General features: G+C 41.8%; 1 protein-coding gene across 1 annotated transcript in view; it reads right to left on the bottom strand.

Annotated features, from left to right (window-relative positions):
• NCF1 (neutrophil cytosolic factor 1) overlaps window positions 1-8,022 on the bottom strand; it is a 52,484-nt gene extending 44,462 nt beyond the window's left edge. Inside the window, exons 1-2 of the mRNA XM_082248534.1 lie at window positions 7,826-8,022; window positions 2,681-2,761 (exon numbers count right to left, since the gene is read on the bottom strand). Of these exons, the coding sequence (XP_082104660.1) occupies window positions 2,681-2,761; window positions 7,826-7,897 (153 nt within the window). The 5' untranslated portion in view covers window positions 7,898-8,022. The remainder of the gene's footprint in view (window positions 1-2,680; window positions 2,762-7,825) is intronic.
• Window positions 8,023-19,339: the final 11,317 nt, after the last annotated feature.

The raw sequence follows: 19,339 nt of genomic DNA, 5'->3' as shown, positions 1-19,339 counted from the left end.
GGTGTCAGCGGACATGTCACCGCTGACATCCGCTGCTCCATAGTAGGTATATGGAGCGTCCGATCAGGTCCCCCTGAAAAACTGACAAGCGGACCAGATCAGGAAAGCTTGTGTGAAAATGGCCTTATTTCTTTGTGCTCTGCTCAAACCACGATGCTGGTGTGGAATGCAGTGCAGAAAATGCAGACATGCGGCATTGTTCTGCAGTGCATCAAATAACACTAAGGGTCAATGCAGTGCACTGCGCTGCTGTATGCAGATTTAAATGAAGTGTACATTTGTACATGCTCAATAAAGTTTTTTAAAAAATGTAACCGTGAGGTTCAGCAAAAGAGACACCAGTCTGCACACTTACGTTCACATCTTGGCGTTGCTAATTACAGGCGTTTTTTAGACGTTTTTATGGGCATTTTTTCAGGCGTTTTACAGGCGTTTTTACAGGCGTTTTTGTGCAGGCATTTTTAGGTTGACAAGTGACCAATGGAAAAAATAAAAATGCCTGTAGCCCAAAAAGAAGCTCATGTACTTTTTTGAGCGTTGGGCGTTTTGCTTAAAACATCAAAACGCTCAAATGTGAACAGGGGCCATTGAAATGAATAGGATTTGTCTTGTTGGGTGTTTTTTGAGCTGATCCTAGAGCAGAAAAATGCCCCAAAAACGCCCCAAAACGCCTACATGTGAACTTAGCCTAAAATGAAGCTTTTGGAATGCTGACACAACAATTAAGAAGCCTAAGGCTCGGTTCACACTGGGGCGGCACGACTCCTTACTACTTCGGGGGCGACTTGGGCATTCCCATGCACCACGACTTCGGAGCGACTTGCATGGACTTCACATAATGGAAGTCTATGCAAGTCGCTCCGAGGTCCCCCCTAAGTAGTACAGGACCCTTTTTCTAAGTTGTAGTGACTTGTGTCGCTCCTATTAGAATGGGTCCTGTATCGGTCAATGGACTGCGAGGGAGCGCGACTTGTCAGGCTGACAAGTCGCCTGACAAGTCGCGCTAGTGTGAATCGAGTCTTAAGCTGAAACATTGTTTCCGTGCCCCAAGTAGTGTAAACAGAGCTGAAGGGGTTGATTTGCCCATTGCAAATGCAGTACACAGCTATATTGAAGTTATTCTGAAATTGGGTAAATAAATACCTTTATCAGACTTCTCTAACACAATACAGAAGTAAAAGATGTGATCTTGGAATTTAACATTTACATTATCATTCATATATAATTTAGAACAAAGGATGTACTATCTGTTGCTGTGACCAGGGTGGCATCTGTGTTCTACTTCCTCCTACGGTACTAGTTTATCTCTGTACAAACATTGTAATGAGTACATAGGCTAATAAACACCTGTAAAAGTCATAGTCATTTCTGAAGTACACTGTGTTGAGTATAGCATGAAGGCTATCCCCAAGAAAACCAGACAACCAGGGCCTGTTCACACCAGTAGCAGTGTTAGAACACACCTGCTGGTGGGCAATGTGAAGGCAGACATACAGACACTGTAGACAGACAGACACTATAGAAAGACAGACACTATAGACAGACAGACACCATAGATATACACTGTAGATAGACAGACACTCAGAGATGTATAGTAACTAAGTAGAACTACTTCACTACTGTACTTAAGTACCGAAAGGCGGTATCTGTACTTTCCTAGAGTAGAATTTTTTTCTCCTACTTCCACTTTTACTTCACTACATTTTTTCGATGATTTCAATACTTCTACTCCGATATTTTTTTTTTGTACTGCATAGTTACTCGTTACAATTCTAAAAATTACCACTGCCAGAACAGTAGATGGCAGGTTTCATGAAGCTCAAAACATGTATATTATCAGCGCATATGAAAATAAATGCTACTGTATGTATAAATAAAAGCTACATTTGAAATAATAAAAAACAATATGATGTTCAAACTTTTGACTTCTTTCTTTAATAACTACATAACACAGTACTTTTACTTTCAGTACTTGAGTAGCAATTTTTTTTCAAAACTACTGGTACTTTTACTTTCAGTACTTGAGTAGCAAATTTTTTAAAAAAAACTACTTGCAATACTTAAGTACAAAAAATGTTGAATACTTTAGTACTTCTACTCAAGTCGCTTTTTGATTGAGCACTTCCACTTCTACTCAAGTCACTTTTTGATCGAGCACTTGTACTTTTACTCAAGTATGGGTTTTGAGTACTTTATACAACTCTGCAGACACTGTAGACAGACAGACACTGTAGATAGACAGACACTGTAGATAGACAGACAGCCAGACAGACACTGTTGACAGACAGACACTGTTGACAGACAGACACTGTAGACAGACAGACACTATAGACAGACAGACACTCTAGATAGACAGACACTCTAGATAGACAGACAGACACTCTAGATAGACAGACACTGTAGACAGACAGACACTGTAGACAGACAGACACTGTAGACAGACAGACACTCTAGATAGACAGACACTCTAGATAGACAGACACTCTAGATAGACAGACACTGTAGATGGACAGACAGACAGACACTGTAGATAGACAGACAGACACTATAGATAGACAGACACTGTAGATGGACAGACAGACAGACAGACACTGTAGATAGACAGACAGATAGACACTTTAGACAGACAGACAGATAGACAGATAAGCAAATGCAGTTATGAACGATAAAATATACTCACATGAAACTCGTACATTTCTGTATATTTTCTGTACACCATTTTTTCTGTGAGATCTTGCCATTTTACCATGAACATATATACCTGATAGAGGAGAAAAAAGTAACAGTAGTAGTGACATCTCTATATTATAATAAACACTTTGGACGTTGATATAAAATAATGATACAATTGGTACATCAGTTTAAGGATCTAATTAATATAGTTTACTGGGAGACTGATATAAGTCTTGTGCCGATGGGCTTTGGGCTTGTATTGATGAAACCAGTTTAAGACGCTTCTGAGATGATCAGAATTCATTGGCAGGTGCATTTGATCTGCAGTTGACCTCCTTCTGACCGGCACGTATCAGCTATAAGCAAGGTTTGCATACTCAAGAACATGGGAATGCCTAACCCATTTGAAGTTTACAAAATCCTGCCAACACAGGCCCTTAATAACATGGTACAAGCAGCATGTACACCCTTCACCTGGATAGAGTGACATGGGAACCTGAAAGATGGCACCCAGAGGTGCTTACACAGACTTTAAAGTATATTCAAAACCAAACATTGTTTTCAACTATTTTGGAAAGAATAGAGGTTTTTTTTTTTTTCCTATCTGTGTCTCATAGGGTAGATTTCCCTAAACTTCCTATCCTACAGACTCAACAGGAAGTTAGAGGATATCTTTCCAATGTGAGGCATATCCCATCTTAGACAGCTGTCACAAGAACAAGTGTCCCTGTTGGAAGATTCCTCCTTTATTCCTGTTCTGATGCCAACTCAAAAATGTGAACTTACCTACATATTCATTCCTCTTGACATCAGTGATCAGGACAATTTGGGTAAATCTCCCTAATGGATACACAGACCACAATGAAAACCTGACAGCGGTTCTAACCCTTCACCACTCTATGCTCATCACAAATTTAAAACAACATTTTTTGCTTTTATTTACTTACTGTAAGTCTTGATACAGTAATATTTTTAACTTCTCTCTTACTTGGGAGAGCACATGAGCTGCCTGTTTGTTTGTCTATAGCAGCCATTATTATGTAGCCTTTTGTTTGTATTGGAGCTCCAGGAAAAGGCTACATAACAATGGCCGCTATAGACAAACAAACAGATAGCTCCTGAATACGCGTACTTGCATGAAACGTATGTAGAGCTACATTGTGCAGGGCTAGAGGTCATGCCACCATTCTCTGCAGGTTTGGTGGTCCCTTATGTAAGTTTGAAAGCGGCATTTGTTTTTATACTGAATGTTTTTATTGTAAATTTGGAAATATGAAATTCTTACACTATGAGCAAAAATATTGTTTTTGGTTGGTGACTCAATGTTGATAACTCTGGTACTGTCCCCTGGTGGAGTGGAGTGGAATAGAGCAGTCTGGTCCTGCTAACTGTGGAGCGAGAGAAGTGATGCTGGAGGCCATTTACACAAAGTGCTTATTGCTGTTCTAGTAATAAACAGCATATCCTTCTGGTGAGTGTGTATTTTTACCATTGGTGAAGGATTGGCACTACGGGTGTTTCCAAGTGTTGGGTGAAGGCTGAAGTGGAGCACTTTTATATGTTTTACACCCATAACAATATGAACTGTTTATTTTTGATGTTTTGACAAACTTCAGTTTATGGTCACATTTTTGTGGACAGTTTATTATTTTAGTGCTGCATTTTTGTTATACAGTAAAACCTTGGTTTGAGAGTAACTTGGTTTGAGAGCGCTTTGCAAGACAAGCACATTTTTTTAATTAATTTTCACTTGATATACAAGCGATGTCTTGATATACAAGTAGCGTCATGCCACAACTGGGTATAAAAGAGAAGAGAGGCGCCTCTAAGTGTAGCAATATTGATACATTTAATGAAGGTTCAATATTTAGCAGCTCACATGGTTGAAGATTAAAACAGGCACATCTAAGTATGCAGGCATCCAGGGTAAAGCTGTCCACATAGACCATCATCCGCACTGCCATCTTCATCACACCCTTCCATGCTACGCTCCAAGAGCGATTCAAAGTCTAGCTTTCAGATCACTCTACTGCAGGGTAGTCTTCCCAATCACAATTGCAGACTGACATCGGTGAGAGCCAGTGGTTCAGAAGATGGTCTATGTGGACAGCTTTACCCCGGATACCTGCATACTTAGATGTGCCTCTTAATCATCAACCATGTGAGTTGCTAAATGTTGTACCTTCATTAAATGTCCCCATACTGCTACACTTAGAGGCGCCTCTCTTCTCTTTTCTACTCTGTAGCTCCTGCTGGATTTTGCTTCTAATCCCCTTGTGGAGGCGCCATTTGTGGATGGACATTTTATGATGACACAACCTATCACATTGCTATAATCTTTTTATATAGACTATAAACTGAAAGACTTATGAATAAATGGTTGTGGAACGAATCATTTGAGTTCCTATTATTTCTTATGGGAAAATTTGCTTTGATATACGAGTGCTTTGGAATACAAGCATGTTTCCGGAACGAATTATGCTCGCAATCCAAGGTTTTACTGTAATTGATTATTGGCATACTGTGTATCTACACTTATTGCTGTTCAAATTTCACTGAAAGAGTGCTAAATTTATTTTATTATTTTTACTTGAGGGTATGGGGGGAGTATGGCTTCAGATCTGGAGGCTGTCATAGAATACAGAGCCCCCAGCATTGTTTGGACAACGTACCCAAGGTGAAGATAACAAAGTGCTTTCCTTCCATCCCCCCAGACCTAAGGATACACCATGCTTCCACATTTGCAATGTCCAGACAGAAGTAAGAACTGCTGTCTCCAGACTTTGGGGTTGTTGCCATTTTGGCCATGAAAAACTGAATAGGATGTGAGGTGGGTATCAAAAATATAAAACAAGTGTAATTTAGTTATAATAAACGAAGTAAAAGCGATATACAATTTTTGTTTACCTATCTGGGAAATAAAAAATTATATGTTTAATCTAAAAACCACAAACGAAACAAAAAGAAAATGACAAGAAAATTAAAAAAAAAAATACATACAATAAAAACAGCAGAAAATGGCTATTAAAATAATTAATAAGTGATAAATAGGATTAGCTAAGAGATAATATGTATAAATACATGTAATAAATACTATTATTAAAAAACTACTAAAAACTTATTTTACACAGAGAGGTTTGTTGAGACCAACGTGCAGAACAAAGCACAGCATAGACACTATATTATAAAAGGTATCCTAAGTTACATTGTTACAACACATATAGCCTGCAACTGCTGTTTGCATTGGCCCATAGAGGAACTGCTGTCTTCTGATTACATTGAGAGTGTAATCTAGGGAAGTGGTGGCTCAGTGACTCAATTGCAGCCTCTCCTGCCTCTCTGTTGACCTGGCCCTGGGTAGATTTGAGATTAAAAGAGGGGGCGGGCAGGCACCTGTAAAAATCTAATTAAAAAAAACTCCTATCACTCTAAATATTAAAAAAAATACAGATTTTCTTTACAAACAAGTGCCACTATTTAAGTGGAAACACACTTACGAAGCTACAGTCTGTGTGCCAGATATGCTACTAGAATCCTGACATTAAAATTAAACATTATTGATTACCAAGACTAGGCATGATGGATTTAAGACAAATGCTGATTCCCTATTTAAATTCTCCCGAATGTTTACTATCCAATCTATAGAGCCATCAGTCATTGAATCTGTTTACGATTCAAGGCACTCCTGATTTTTGAATTGTATAATTGTCTGCTGGCTGGAAAAAATCCTCATTAATACATTCAGGAAAATCATTTATTTCTAGCTTGTCAATTCACCTGACTTTTAACCACTTTTTGCTTTGTGCTATAACACAAAAAATTGGTATTTCAAATTCACTAGCACTTTACATAGAAAAGGAAACCAGTAGTTTAAATATTCTAGAGCAGCCTTTCTCAAACTTTTCAACACAGAGGAAGTCTTGTAATAACTTTCCAGTCTCAGGGAACCCCTGCTAAAATTGACTATATCTACATCTCATGATACATTAGTGAGATGATCAGTGGGAAGAATGCTCCTCGTACACACGATCAGATAATCGGACGACTTATCATTCGCATTTTGTTGCATGATACTAATATCGAATTCAACAATGCGTACTAAATGTATGATTTTTTTTGCACGATTCTGGAAAAGCTTCCTACTTGCATAGCTCTGTATCGGATAGTGCAAAACAAAAACAATGGCGGCCAGGCTTTTTCCGGGTTATTTTCGTGTTTCTGATCATGCGTGGTCTTTGTCTATCGATTTTTAGCGAACGCATACTATACTGATTAAATGGTTTTCATTCGCTAGGCTATCGTACGACAAAAAGTTTTCGTGTTTGTCCCTTTGGGTTTTGTTGGACGAAATGTTGTGATCGGCTGTCGGAAGCTGTGTACTAACGATCAAATTATTGTGCGATCAATTCGAAAGCGATTTTCTTCGTACGATTATCTGATCGTGTGTACGAGGCATTGCACTTGTGGTCACTGGGAAGAATTACCCCTTTACAGATAGCTAAAAAGATAAATGGTGTCCATGGGAACATATCGGAGAGGCAGAATTTTTTCATCGCTCAAGGAACCCCTAGCAACCTCTGGAGGAACCCCAGGGTTCCACAGAACCCTGGTTGAGAAAGCCTGTTCTAGAGCTTTAGGATTATCTTTGACTGGTAGTAATTCATTAACCGGTTGCCGACCGCCGCACGACTATATACTGCGGCGGTCAGCCCCGGCCAGGCAGAGTGACGTAGGGGTACGTCACTCGCCTGTCACTGACTTGCGAGCCTTTTGCAGTAAAAAATTGCAAAAAAAACCCTGGTCTTTTAGCAGCCAAATCCTCCAGGGCTTAAGTGGTTAAAGCCTTTTTTAGGTTACACTCGCTTACTCAAAAACAGCACATTAAATTTAATTTTTCTAAAGCAGTGAATGTGACTTTCACGAAACATTGCAGGTAAATCTTCCTGGTGCAGGTATTTTACATTTCAGTTATTCACCCTCAGTAAATGTCACATTTACTGTTTTATGCCAAAATCTAGTTTGACACTTTATTCTACACTCACAATAGTAGCATGTATGGGTGACATGCAAGAAGTGCAGTGTAAATGCAAATCTTTCTTACAATTGTTATGTTCAAAATATAAAACTCTATTCTTACAATTGAATTACTTACATAGTGCTGGCTGGGAAAGAATCTTTTCTCGAAGCCAAGGAGCTGAACATGCCTGATGAAAGGCTCTGCCATAGTTAATTACAAGTATTTTGTAGTTTCAGTGAAGCAATCCCAAGTGTGATCAGTTACTTCCCAGCTGTAGAGATTACAGACTGAAGCTCTGGCCACCAGAATACCAAACTGAAAAAGTTTGTTACAGAAGTAGGCGTGAACAATGCAGAGCTGATGCACTGCTCTGATTGGCTGTAAACATACCATAACAGTATAAAGAGTTTAGAATATGAGAAATAAACATAGCTCCTCCTAGTGAGAGGCTGTTCAATGAATAATACTTCACCTATACTCACATGATGGTTTTATTTCAGGCACAGTACAATACTGCAGCCTATTTGTTGATGGGTCAAAAAATGAGAATCCATCCCCAGATTCAAAAAAGTCTCAATGAATGCAGCTTTAAAAAAAAATCTGTGACAGTTAATGTTATGCAAGAATCTGGATATTTGATGTTAAAGTAGAACTTTAGTCAGAAAAGGAAGTCCTGCTAGATGACTTCAGGCTGGCCCATTTTGCAGATATATAACACATTAAAAATAAAGTGTCTATATTGTTTAAAATCCAGTAATACATTGTCTCACCCTGCTCTGCCCATGCTCAGTTGCTCTCCATTTTTAGGCACTGCTGAATTTGAAGAGGCCGAACTGCTAACAGCCTTAAAGCAGAATTAAACCCTCCTATCCTTTACAGCCAATGAAGCTGCTTCTGTTTGATCTGCAACTGCCATGGTGCTGCAAAAGTGATCAGTTATCACACTAGCCATCTAAAGGTTTGACAGTTTGGTTGAGAACACAAGTGTGACAGTTAATAATCCCAGCATTCCAGGAATGTACCTGTTTTTTTAAACCGGTAAATCGATGAGTTTAGTTCTGCTTTATTATTTACTGTTGTTCAGGAGCTCTGGGAAAAATGGCAGCCTCCAGCAAGAAGAAACAGATATATAACATTCCCCAAAAGAAATTGAAAAATCAAAATTTTTTATCCTTTTAGGCCAATTTGGATTCTGCTACATATTTTTGGTAAAAAAAAAAAAATCACAATAAGCGTATTTTTATTGGTTTGCGCAAAAGTTATCGCCTCTACAAACTAGGGGACAGATTTGTAATTTTTATTTATTTTATTATATTTTTAACTAGTAATATCGGCTATCTGCGATTTCTAGCAGGACCGCGACATTGCAGCGGACAGATCGGACCCCTAACTGACATTTTTTACCCTTTTGGGGGGACCAGTGGACATTACTACACTAATCAGTGCTACAAATATGCACTGTTACTGTAATAATGACACTGGCAGGGAAGGGGTTAACCTGGGGGGATCAAAGGGTTAAATGTGAGCCTAGGGGTGTTTTCTAACTATATGGGGGAGGGGTTTGTGAAATGAACACAGAGACCTGTGATTCTAAATAGAAGGATCACAGGCGCTTTGTGATCATTTCGGAGAGAACATTGGTCTGCTGTGTTTACAACAGCAGACCGTCGTTATCTCTCAGCGGGGAACGATCGCGGGTGCCCGGCGGCTATTGCGGCCACTGGCCCCGTGGATTGGCATCCCCACTTCTTAGGGGGGCCCCCAGGAGCGCTCCCACGAACCGACATACCAATACAAAACAACAAACTATACAAGTAGGCACTTTGTACCCACTTTTAATGTGCAGAGAGGAAGAGGTAGAGGTGGAGTCTAAAGAGGAAGGGGTGTGGTTTACAGATGACAGGGTGGGTCTGAAACAGGAAGGGGTTTGGCCTTGACAGTAAGGGGTGGGTCATGGTTAAATTAGGGGGTGCACGAGTTTAGTCATTTAGTCTAGGCCAGCACAAAACCTAAATACCCCACTGATGCTACTTGTTTAAAAGACATGATTTTTTATCAAGTTGTTATGGGTAAAGTTTAAAATATCATAAATGCGCAGGCTTATCCATACAAGATTTACAGTATACTTGACACCATAGTTATCTTTACTTTGAGTATTATCATAGGAACAAAGCTAGCCATACGCTTAAAATTTCCAGCTGTAAATGAGAAAAAATTCTACCCAAGGGTGTCCCTGCAAGTAACACCTGGCTTGAAAAACTATGATTGAAAAATTGAAGAGGCTGGGTGGAAAATTGTCAACTGAACAGTGGCTGCATTCAATCAGTTGTAGTCACTGTCTGGGTATTCTGACAGTCACAAGTGCTGGCTGTCAGGATACAATAGCTGGAAGGGAAGATTCATCCATCCACGGTAATTAGCTTGGATGGGAGAATCGAGTGATCGCTCTCCTTCAGTCTTGCAGGCTAAACAAAAGACATTAAGTGTGTATAGCCAGCAGTGGCGTCGGGTGGGGGGCTGACCCGGGCTATAGCCCCGAGTGGTCCCCCAAAAAGCGCCTGGTCTGCTGCTATATGTAAATCATTATTAGCCCCGAGTCCATGATCCTCCTCTTAATCCTCTCCGTGCTGTTGCTCTGTGCGCTGCACCCACACTGGTTGCTAGTATGGCCTGACGCTTGGCGTCTAGCAACCAGTGATGTCACGTGATGTCAGCATCGTTACGTGACAGCAGGAGAGCGCAGCGCAGGCGTCAGAGTGGAGGAGGATTTCAAATTCCTCCTCCGCGCCTAGAATTAACTCCACCCACTGGCCACCTCCCTCTTCTCCTGGTGGCAGCACGGGCTCAGCTTAGAGCCGAGGCAGGCCCTGAAGTGACAGGTCGTGGCGGCTGCCAGGTCAGTCAGCCTAGGATATGGTGCAAAGGTTTTCCAAGAAGCTGCTTCTTCAACCCTCATTTCCATTATTGTCTTCCCAATAATGTATGCTTATTTCAGTATTTATAGGAAGAAGTGTTTCAGCTTAGCAGGAGGTTTCTCAGGAATTGTTTTCATCATGCATAAGACCCCACCTGATTTCCTAAATGTATAATTACTCATCTAAGCAAAAGCTTCACACTATCACGTTGCAGATTTGTCAGTGTAAATAATATTTTGCTTTCTGTGATTCCCCTGTCTCAAGTAATTGCAAATACTCTTTCAGAAAGAGTATTTGCAATAACTAAAGTTGAGACAGGGGAAGCACAGAAAGCAAAAAAAAAAATGGATTTTTGTAGAATCTTACCGTAAAATCCTTTTCTCTTAAGCTGATTGACAGACGCAGTCCTCTTGATTAATAACACATTGGGTTATACTGCCCTCTACAGGAGTAGGACACTAGACGGAAGGAAAACGTTCTGGCCACACCTTAGGGGCAGTCCCAGAGGGTATATCCTCTCACTTCCTGCTACAGGATGTCAATTATGTCACAAAGCAGTGTCAGAGAATTTAACCCAACCCAACTCAAAAGTAGAGGGGCGGGTACTGCGTCTGTCAATGAGCTTAAGAGAAAAGGATTTTACGGTAAGATTTTACAAAAATCCATTTTTCTCTGTCGCTCATTGACAGACGCAGTCCTCTTGATTAATAACACATTGGGACGTCCCAAAGCAGTGCCACAAATGAGGGGTGGGATAACAGAAATCAAAATCCAGAAGGCCCAACCGGAGCCAAAAAACCCTCGAGGTAGACCAACGACCTCCTCAAATTGCGGCCTGCAGAACCTTGTGGCCAAAAGAGGCATCCGACGATGCCATCACATCAACTTTATAAAAGTTTGTAAAGGTATGAACCGACGACCAGGTAGCCGCCTTGCAAACCTGGACCACTGACGCCTGATGGCAGAAGGCCCAGGAAGCACTAAGCGCCCGAGTGGAGTGCGCCTTAACAGGGAACGGAGGATTCCGACCCTTAATAGAATAAGCCTGTACCACCGTCTGTCTGATCCATTTGGAGATAGTCGCGGCAGATGCAGGCAACCCCTTTTTGGGGCCATCTGTGATCACAAAAAGTGAATTCGTTTTACGAAACGAGTCCGTAGTTTTCAGGTATACCCTGATTGCCCGAACCACATCCAAGGAATGTAACGCACACTCCCGAGGATGACTGGGCTTAGGACATAGGGAAGGCAATACAATGTCCTCATTCAGATGAAACTCTGAAACCACCTTAGGAAGTAAGGATGGATTCGGACGAAGAACCACCTTATCCCTATGAACCACCAGATATGGGGAACGACAAGATAATGCGGCCAGTTCTGACACCCTGCGTGCAGAAGTGATAGCCACCAAGAAGGCCACCTTCTGGGATAACGTAAGCAAGGGAATCTCCCTAATATCTTCAAAGGGAGGTTTCTGAAGAACCGACAACACTAAATTAAGATCCCAGGGTGGTAAGGGTGCGCGCACTGGCGGAGCCAGGTGACGCACCCCCTGGATGAAATTCCTCACCAAGGAATGGGTAGCCAAAGGTTTCTGAAAGAAGATTGCTAATGCTGAAACCTGACCCTTGATAGTGCTCAAGGACAATTTCTGCTCAACTCCCTGTTGCAGAAAGGCCAAGATTCGGGTCACCGAATAGGTACGTGAGGGAAATCCAAGAGATTCACACCACGCAATATAAGACCTCCATGTGCGATAATAGACTTTGCTGGAAGTCGCTTTCCTTGCTTTAATTAGAGTAGGAATAACTGAAGCTGACAAACCCTTGTCCTTCAGTACCTGAGTCTCAATGGCCAGGCCGTTGAAGCCAGCTATTGTAAAGCAAGATGGAAGATCCGTCCGTGAGACAGCAGATCCTCCTTGAGAAGAAGTCTCCAAGAAGCGTCCGTGACTAGCCTCACCAAGTCGAAGTCCCAGGCTCGACGAGGTCTGTCCGGAGTTACCAGGATAACTGGAATTCCCTCCACCTTTATTCTGCGAGGAAGTTCCCGCAGAAACTTGAGAGGATGGAAAGCATACCGTAGCTGATACTGCCCCAACAGGGCGATCAGCGCGCCTTTTGCGTCCACTAGAGGATCGCGGGCGCGTGCTACAAACCTCCGCACCTTCCTGTTGAGCCGGGATGCCAACAGATCCACATCAATGGTGCCCCAATGAAGGCACAACTGGTGAAATACCCCTGGATAAAGGGACCCTACCCCTTAATCCAGAGTCTGATGGATGAGATAATCTGCCTGCCAATCCTCTAGGTGATTGACCTAAGCCACAGCCGTGGCATTGTCCAACTGGTTCCGAACCGGGCTGCCCTGGAGCTGCTCGGTCCAGTAAATCAGACACAGTCTGATCATTCTCAGTTCCCACACATTTATCGAAAACCTGGATACTATCGGAAGGAGTGACTTCCCCTGGGTGAGCATTGGAGACCGAAGCCACCAGACCAGAGACTCCCTGGTCCGCTCGCTCAACCGGATCCTATTGTCCAGGGAATCTGGACCTAACTAGACAGAAAAAACTGACATCCTGTAGCAGGAAGTGAGAGGATATACCCTCTGGGACTGCCCCTAAGGTGTGGTAAGAACGTTTTCCTTCCGTCTAGTGTCCTACTCCTGTAGAGGGCAGTATAACCCAATGTGTTATTAATCAAGAGGACTGCGTCTGTCAATGAGTGACAGAGAAATATAGGCTATGTATTTATATATATATTGTTTTTAATGCATTTTCTTTATTTTAATTCCTTATTTACACATGTAAGGGGGCCATACAAATACATTGGGCAGGGGTGAGGGGAGGTCATTGGGTGGAGCTTGGGTGGTACTTACTTTTAAATGTGGGAAGAGCTTGGATGGGACTTACTTTAAAATGTGGGAGGGGTTATCAAATTTATCTTAGGGCTGAAGCCCCTGGTCTTTTTCCCACCTAGCAACACCCCTGATGTCCAGATTAAGAGGTCACCTCCAGAATGCTCTACTGGCTATCTGACCTCCTGCTGATAACCGACATGTCCCAAAGGGGTTATAACAGTATCACATAACAGAGCTAAAAACTCCAATTAAGGTAGCACAGAGCAAAAGATGACATACAAAGTGCAGTGACCCATTTTCAAACAGAAATCACATTAGCCAAGTCAGTAAATTGAAATCTGATCGGCTGCTATGGGTTTCCCCTTCCCCTACTCTGTCCAGGGTGAATGACCAGGATCATCATTCTGCCAGGGTCAATTCACCAAGATCCAATGAATCAGAGACAGCCTCAGTGACACCATATCGTTTAATAAAAAAATAAAAATTAAAAACAACTCAGCAGTAGTTGTGCTTACATTAAAAAGTGCCCTGGCCGGCAGCAGCTTTATAATGCAATGCCCCTAGGAAATCAAGACTTGGTAAACTCAAGACTCACTCTTCCTCGCCGCTAGCTACAGTTCCTCAGCCTACGTGCGCTCAATCGCTATCCGGAAATGACGTCATTGATTATCCATGGAGTTTAGGCCTCGGAGAACCGTAATTAGCGGCGAGGAAGAGTGAGTCCTGAGTTTACCAGGTCTTGATTGTCTAGGGGCATTGTGCGGGTATATCGAGCTGGTTCTGGCTGGGGCACTTTTTAATGTAAGTACAACTACTGCTGAGTTGTTTTTAACTTATTTTTTATGAAATAGTGTTGCACGATCACCTTATTTGTTTTTTTATGCCAATTGCCATCTACTGTGTGAGGGGATCTAAAGGAGTATTGCCATTAACTGCGGAAGAGTCCAAAACCAACACATATTTGAATTTATAAAAGGCGAGATTGGTCCTTGCGACCTGGGGGTTCAGGTGAGTGCACGTGGTAGAGCACTAAATATATTTGAAGAAAAGCACATATATTGTACAGCACAGTGTATGGTTACAAAAACTGTCACATTTTAAAAAGAACTTTATGTTTTTTTTTTTTCTCTTTTTTTTGGATCCACTTTATCTTGATACACATTATACATGTTAGTGATCTCTTCACTGGGGTAACGATTACTGGATGTTTTTTTACGTTTGATATCACTCATGTTAAATAATACGTTTTTTCATATTTTTGCATTGATTACATAACATTAGGCATGCCAGTATGTAGTGTATATAAACCTTTTTGGCATTTCTATTAGTACCCTTGAGGGAATTTTCTTTGGGGGAGCACGTAGTAAGATAGCACATGTAGTTTGGCTTTTAACAGCGCCTTTCTTTACTAGATAATTCTTTTTTTGTGTGAGCTACACTTTAAAGGGGCAGAAGTTTCTGAGAATGACACCTTCTTGATGCACAAGTAAATGTAGAGATCATACTACAAAGGAGTATTTGAAGGAATCAACCCCTGAATCTCAGCAAGATGAAGAAGGGACAAACAAAATATGAAAATTGCCATGACTAAGGAGAGGGCACTGAGGATCAACTTGGTACTTCTGACTAGAACATATAATCACCACTAAAGGTAACTGCTACCTGAAGGAACAGATGGACCTCATTCAGTAAAGTCAAGGGACTAACTATCCAGAAAAAAAAACGGGTGGAACAACACACTATCCAAACATGAGAACAATAGACCAACAATGAACATGGTTAACGAGAAAGAAATGTTTGCTGGGTCAAGTCCCAAATAAAAAACAGATTACTAAGGGGGAAGTTCAAAAACTACATACTAGGAAGCTTACGTCTAGCATGCCTAATCCTTTAATTCAGGGATAGGAAGATTGGATAGACTGTTTGTCCCTAGAAAAGACTTAACAAAAAGAGTGACTTAAGAGAAGGAAGATCAACCAATGCCATAAGATATAGCCATGGATGTAGGAGTCCTCACACCATGAAATCTAAAAAGATAGAGGGGAAACAACTTGTTAAGCTGGAAAAAGTTAAAAGGGTAGTGACCCTGTATTCTCCCGATGAAGAGGGTAGAGTGAACAACATCCTCTTTAAGGGGTAGGCAGGGATGAGACTACACCTTAACCCAAACTGGATTACAAGACCACCAGGACCAGACAGATACAGTGCCTTGAAAAGGTATTCATACCCCTTGAAATTTTCCACATTTTGTCATGTTACAACCAAAAATGTAAATGTATTTTATTGGGGTTTTATGTGCTAGACCCACACAAAGTGGCTCATAATTGTTAAGTAGAAGGAAAATGAAAAATGGTTTTCAATTTTTTTTTTTTTTTTTTACAAATAAATATTTGAAAAAGTATGGTGTGCATTTGTATTCAGCCCTCTGAGTCAATACTTTGTAGAACCACTTTCGCTGCAATTACAGCTGCAAGTCTGTTTTTGGGTATGTCTCATCCAGCTTTGCACATCTAGAGAACACCATTTTTGCCTATTCTTCTTTGCAAAATAGCTCAAACTCTGTCAGATTGGATGGAGAGCATCTGGCAACAGCAATTTTTAAGTCTTGCCACAGATTCTCAATTGAATGTAGGTCTGGACTTTGACTGGGCCATTCTAATACATGAATATGCTTTAATCTAAGCCATTCCATTGTAGCTCTGGCTGTATGTTTAGGGTCGTTGTCCTGCTGGAAGGTGAACCTCCACCCCTAGTCTCAAGTCTTTTGCAGACTCTAACAGGCTTTCTTTTAAGATTGCCCTGTATTTGACTCCATCAAGTCTGACCAGCTTCCCTCTTCCTGCTGAAAAAAAGCATCCCCACAGCTTAAAGCTGCCACCATCATGTTTCACGGTGGGGATGGTGTTTTCTCACTGATGTGCAGTGTTAGTTTTCCGACACACACATAACCTTTTGCTTTTAAGCCAAAAAGTTCAATTTCAGTCTCGTCTGACCAGAGCACCCTCTTTCATGTTTGCTGTGTCTGCCACGTGGCTTCTCGCAAACTGCAAGTGGGCTTCTTATGGCTTTCTTTCAGCATTGGCATTCTTCTTGCCACTCTTCCATAAAGGCCAGATTTGTGGAGTGCAAGACGAATAGTTGCCCTGTGGACAGATTCTCTCACCCGAGCTGTGGATCTCTGCAGCTCCTGTAGAGTTACCATGGGCGTCTTGGCTGCTTCTCTGATTAATGCTCTCCTTGCCAGGACTGTCAGTTTAGGTGGACAGCCCTGTCTTGTTAGGTTTTCAGTTGTGCCATACTCTTTCAATTTTCGTATGATGGATTGAACAGTGCTCCCTGAAATGTTCAAAGCTTGGGATATTTTTTTATAGCCTACCCTTTCTTTAAATTTCTCCACAACTTTATCCCTGACCTGTCTGGTTTATTCCTTGGCCTTCATGCTGCTGTTTGTTCACTAAGGTTCTCTAACAATCCTCTGAGGGCTTAGATTAGTATATTAGATTTTAGTTAGGGATATCAGAGTAAAGGGGGCTGAATACAAATGCACGCCATACCTTTCAGATATTTATTTGTAAAAAACTTTGAAAACCATTTATCATTTTCCTTCCACTTCACAATTATGTGCCACTTTGTGTTTGATCTTTTACAAAACCTCAATAAAATACATTTACGTTTTTGGTTGTAACATGACAAAATGTAGAAAATTTCAAGGGGTATGAATACTTTTTCAAGGCACTGTAAGTAGGACTTCTTCCTTCCAACACTCATAGATGTTTCTGGGCCATATTAGTCAATGATGTCATGAGCATCTCTGCTCCTTTATTTCATGCAGCTGTGAATCTCCTGCTCCCGCTCATTGATCAAACAGTATCATTAATATACAAGATCGGACCAGCACAACAGTGAGGTAGCTCCCGGGGGTTCAGCTCTAATGGCTTTACTTATTAGGCGAATCAGTAAAAGCAACTCTAGCAGGGTCTGGGTATGGCTTTCAAAGCTGTTGCTGAAAATACATCTATTGAAGTTGCTGTAATGTACCACTGTAATGACCGAAGAAAAAATATAATAATAATAATAAAAAAATAAATAAATAAATACTATTTTTTTTTCTTCAGCAGAGCTTAAAGGGGTTCTAAAGTCAGAAGGTTTTTTTTATCTTAATACAGTGTATGCATTAAGATAAAAAGCTTTCTGTGTACAGCAGCCTCCCACACACTTACCTGAGGTCCAGCGATGTCTCAGCCACCTGAAGAGATTCTCCCTCCTGATTAGTTGAGACACCGCAGCAGCGCCATTGGCTGCCGATGCTGTCAAAGTTAGCTAACCAATCAGGAAAGAGAGGGGGAAGGGCCGGGTCGGGGCTCCGTGTCTGAATGGACACAAGGAGCTGTGACTTGGCTCAGGTACCCCCGTAGCAAGCTGATTGCTGTGGGGGGCACTCAACAGGAGGGAGGGGCCAGGATCACAGAAAAGGGACCTGAGAAGAAGAGGATCTGGGCTGTGCAAATCCACTGCAACAGAGCGGGTAAGTATAACATGTTTTATTTTATTTTTTTTTTAGGAAAAAAAACGAGACTTTACAATCACTTTAAAAAAAAAAAAAAGAATCCAGCCTCCTACAATGCTAGTTGAAAAGAAGGGGATGAGGTTAATCGGGGGCTGGCCTAACGTTTTTGTTTTTCAGTGTCCCAACCACCTTTAGGCGGCAGTATAACCAGACTATTAAAAAAGAGTAATGAGTCAAACATACTGTGATTCAGTTTGGGGTGGTTCGGCAAACTTTACTGAAGTGTGGGTGATAGATTCAGGTACCAGTTTCCAACAGGTAGATGAATCTGGCAAAAGCACAATATTTGGAGGCTCGCCGAGGCTGGAGTTAACTTACAGGCCCTCTGTCTTTATTTCCGCTGAGTTCTCTCCTGCAGCTGCATCTAGGTGGGTGAAGCCTGATGGGGATTCGTAGACACTATTTCCTCCACCAGGTCTGCTCCCCTTTGTGATAGACAGCCTGCTATTGGCTAATGAATCCATCCACTGCCTGCTGTCAATCACAAGGAGAGAGTGTACTTGATAGAGACCTAGTGTCTCAGCTTTCCCATCAGGCTCCACCCACTGTAAGTCTCACTGGTCACTGGGAGGGTGACAGCATCCTTACAACCAGTGATAAGTGGGGAGGGGAGGAGGTAGCAGAAGCAAACATGCCGCTATGCTACACAGCATGCAGAGACAGGCTCCCTGTATGTTTTTGTACACCAACTTAAAATGCCTTCAATCTTGTTATCTACAAATGTATTTTTGAATTTTGTGCAATTATTAGCTCTACTTTTAAGAACAACTTGAATTAGTTGCACATGTTGGTAAATCCAATGTCTCTTAAATACAGTACATATGATGTCAGAAGACTGTTTTCTGAGTTCAAAGGCTCTGATTATGTCAGAAGCCGTTAAAAAGACCAACTTGGAGCACCAGAAAAAATACCATTACAGTGGGTCACCCCCAGCACTGTAAGGCCCCTTTCACACGGTTCGCATTCCGTTGCGGACCGTGCTCTGCTCAGCGGGGATCGATCCGCCGATACCCGCTGAGCCAGCGGATGACAGCTCTGTCTCCGCACTGTGTGCTCTCTATGGGGAATCGGATGAGAGCAGACCGCCTGTCCGCTCTCATCTGATCCCCAGGACGGATGGAAAATAGGGTTTCCATCCATCTGGCTTTCACGGACAGGATTGGATGCGGATGGCAGTGGGTGCCAGCGGACATGTCACTGCTGACATCCGCTGCTCCATAGGGCTGAATGGGGCATCCTGGATAGGTGTGAAGATGAATGTATGTACGCGCTAACAATATATTTCTCTTATTTGCTCCCTTTTGG

The sequence above is a fragment of the Pelophylax lessonae genome (assembly GCF_965119305.1).
Source record: "Pelophylax lessonae genome assembly, chromosome: 2".
Classification (NCBI taxonomy): Eukaryota; Metazoa; Chordata; class Amphibia; order Anura; family Ranidae; genus Pelophylax; species Pelophylax lessonae.
Note: the sequence above shows the minus strand (reverse complement) of the source record. Positions and strands in the feature narration are given on the sequence as shown.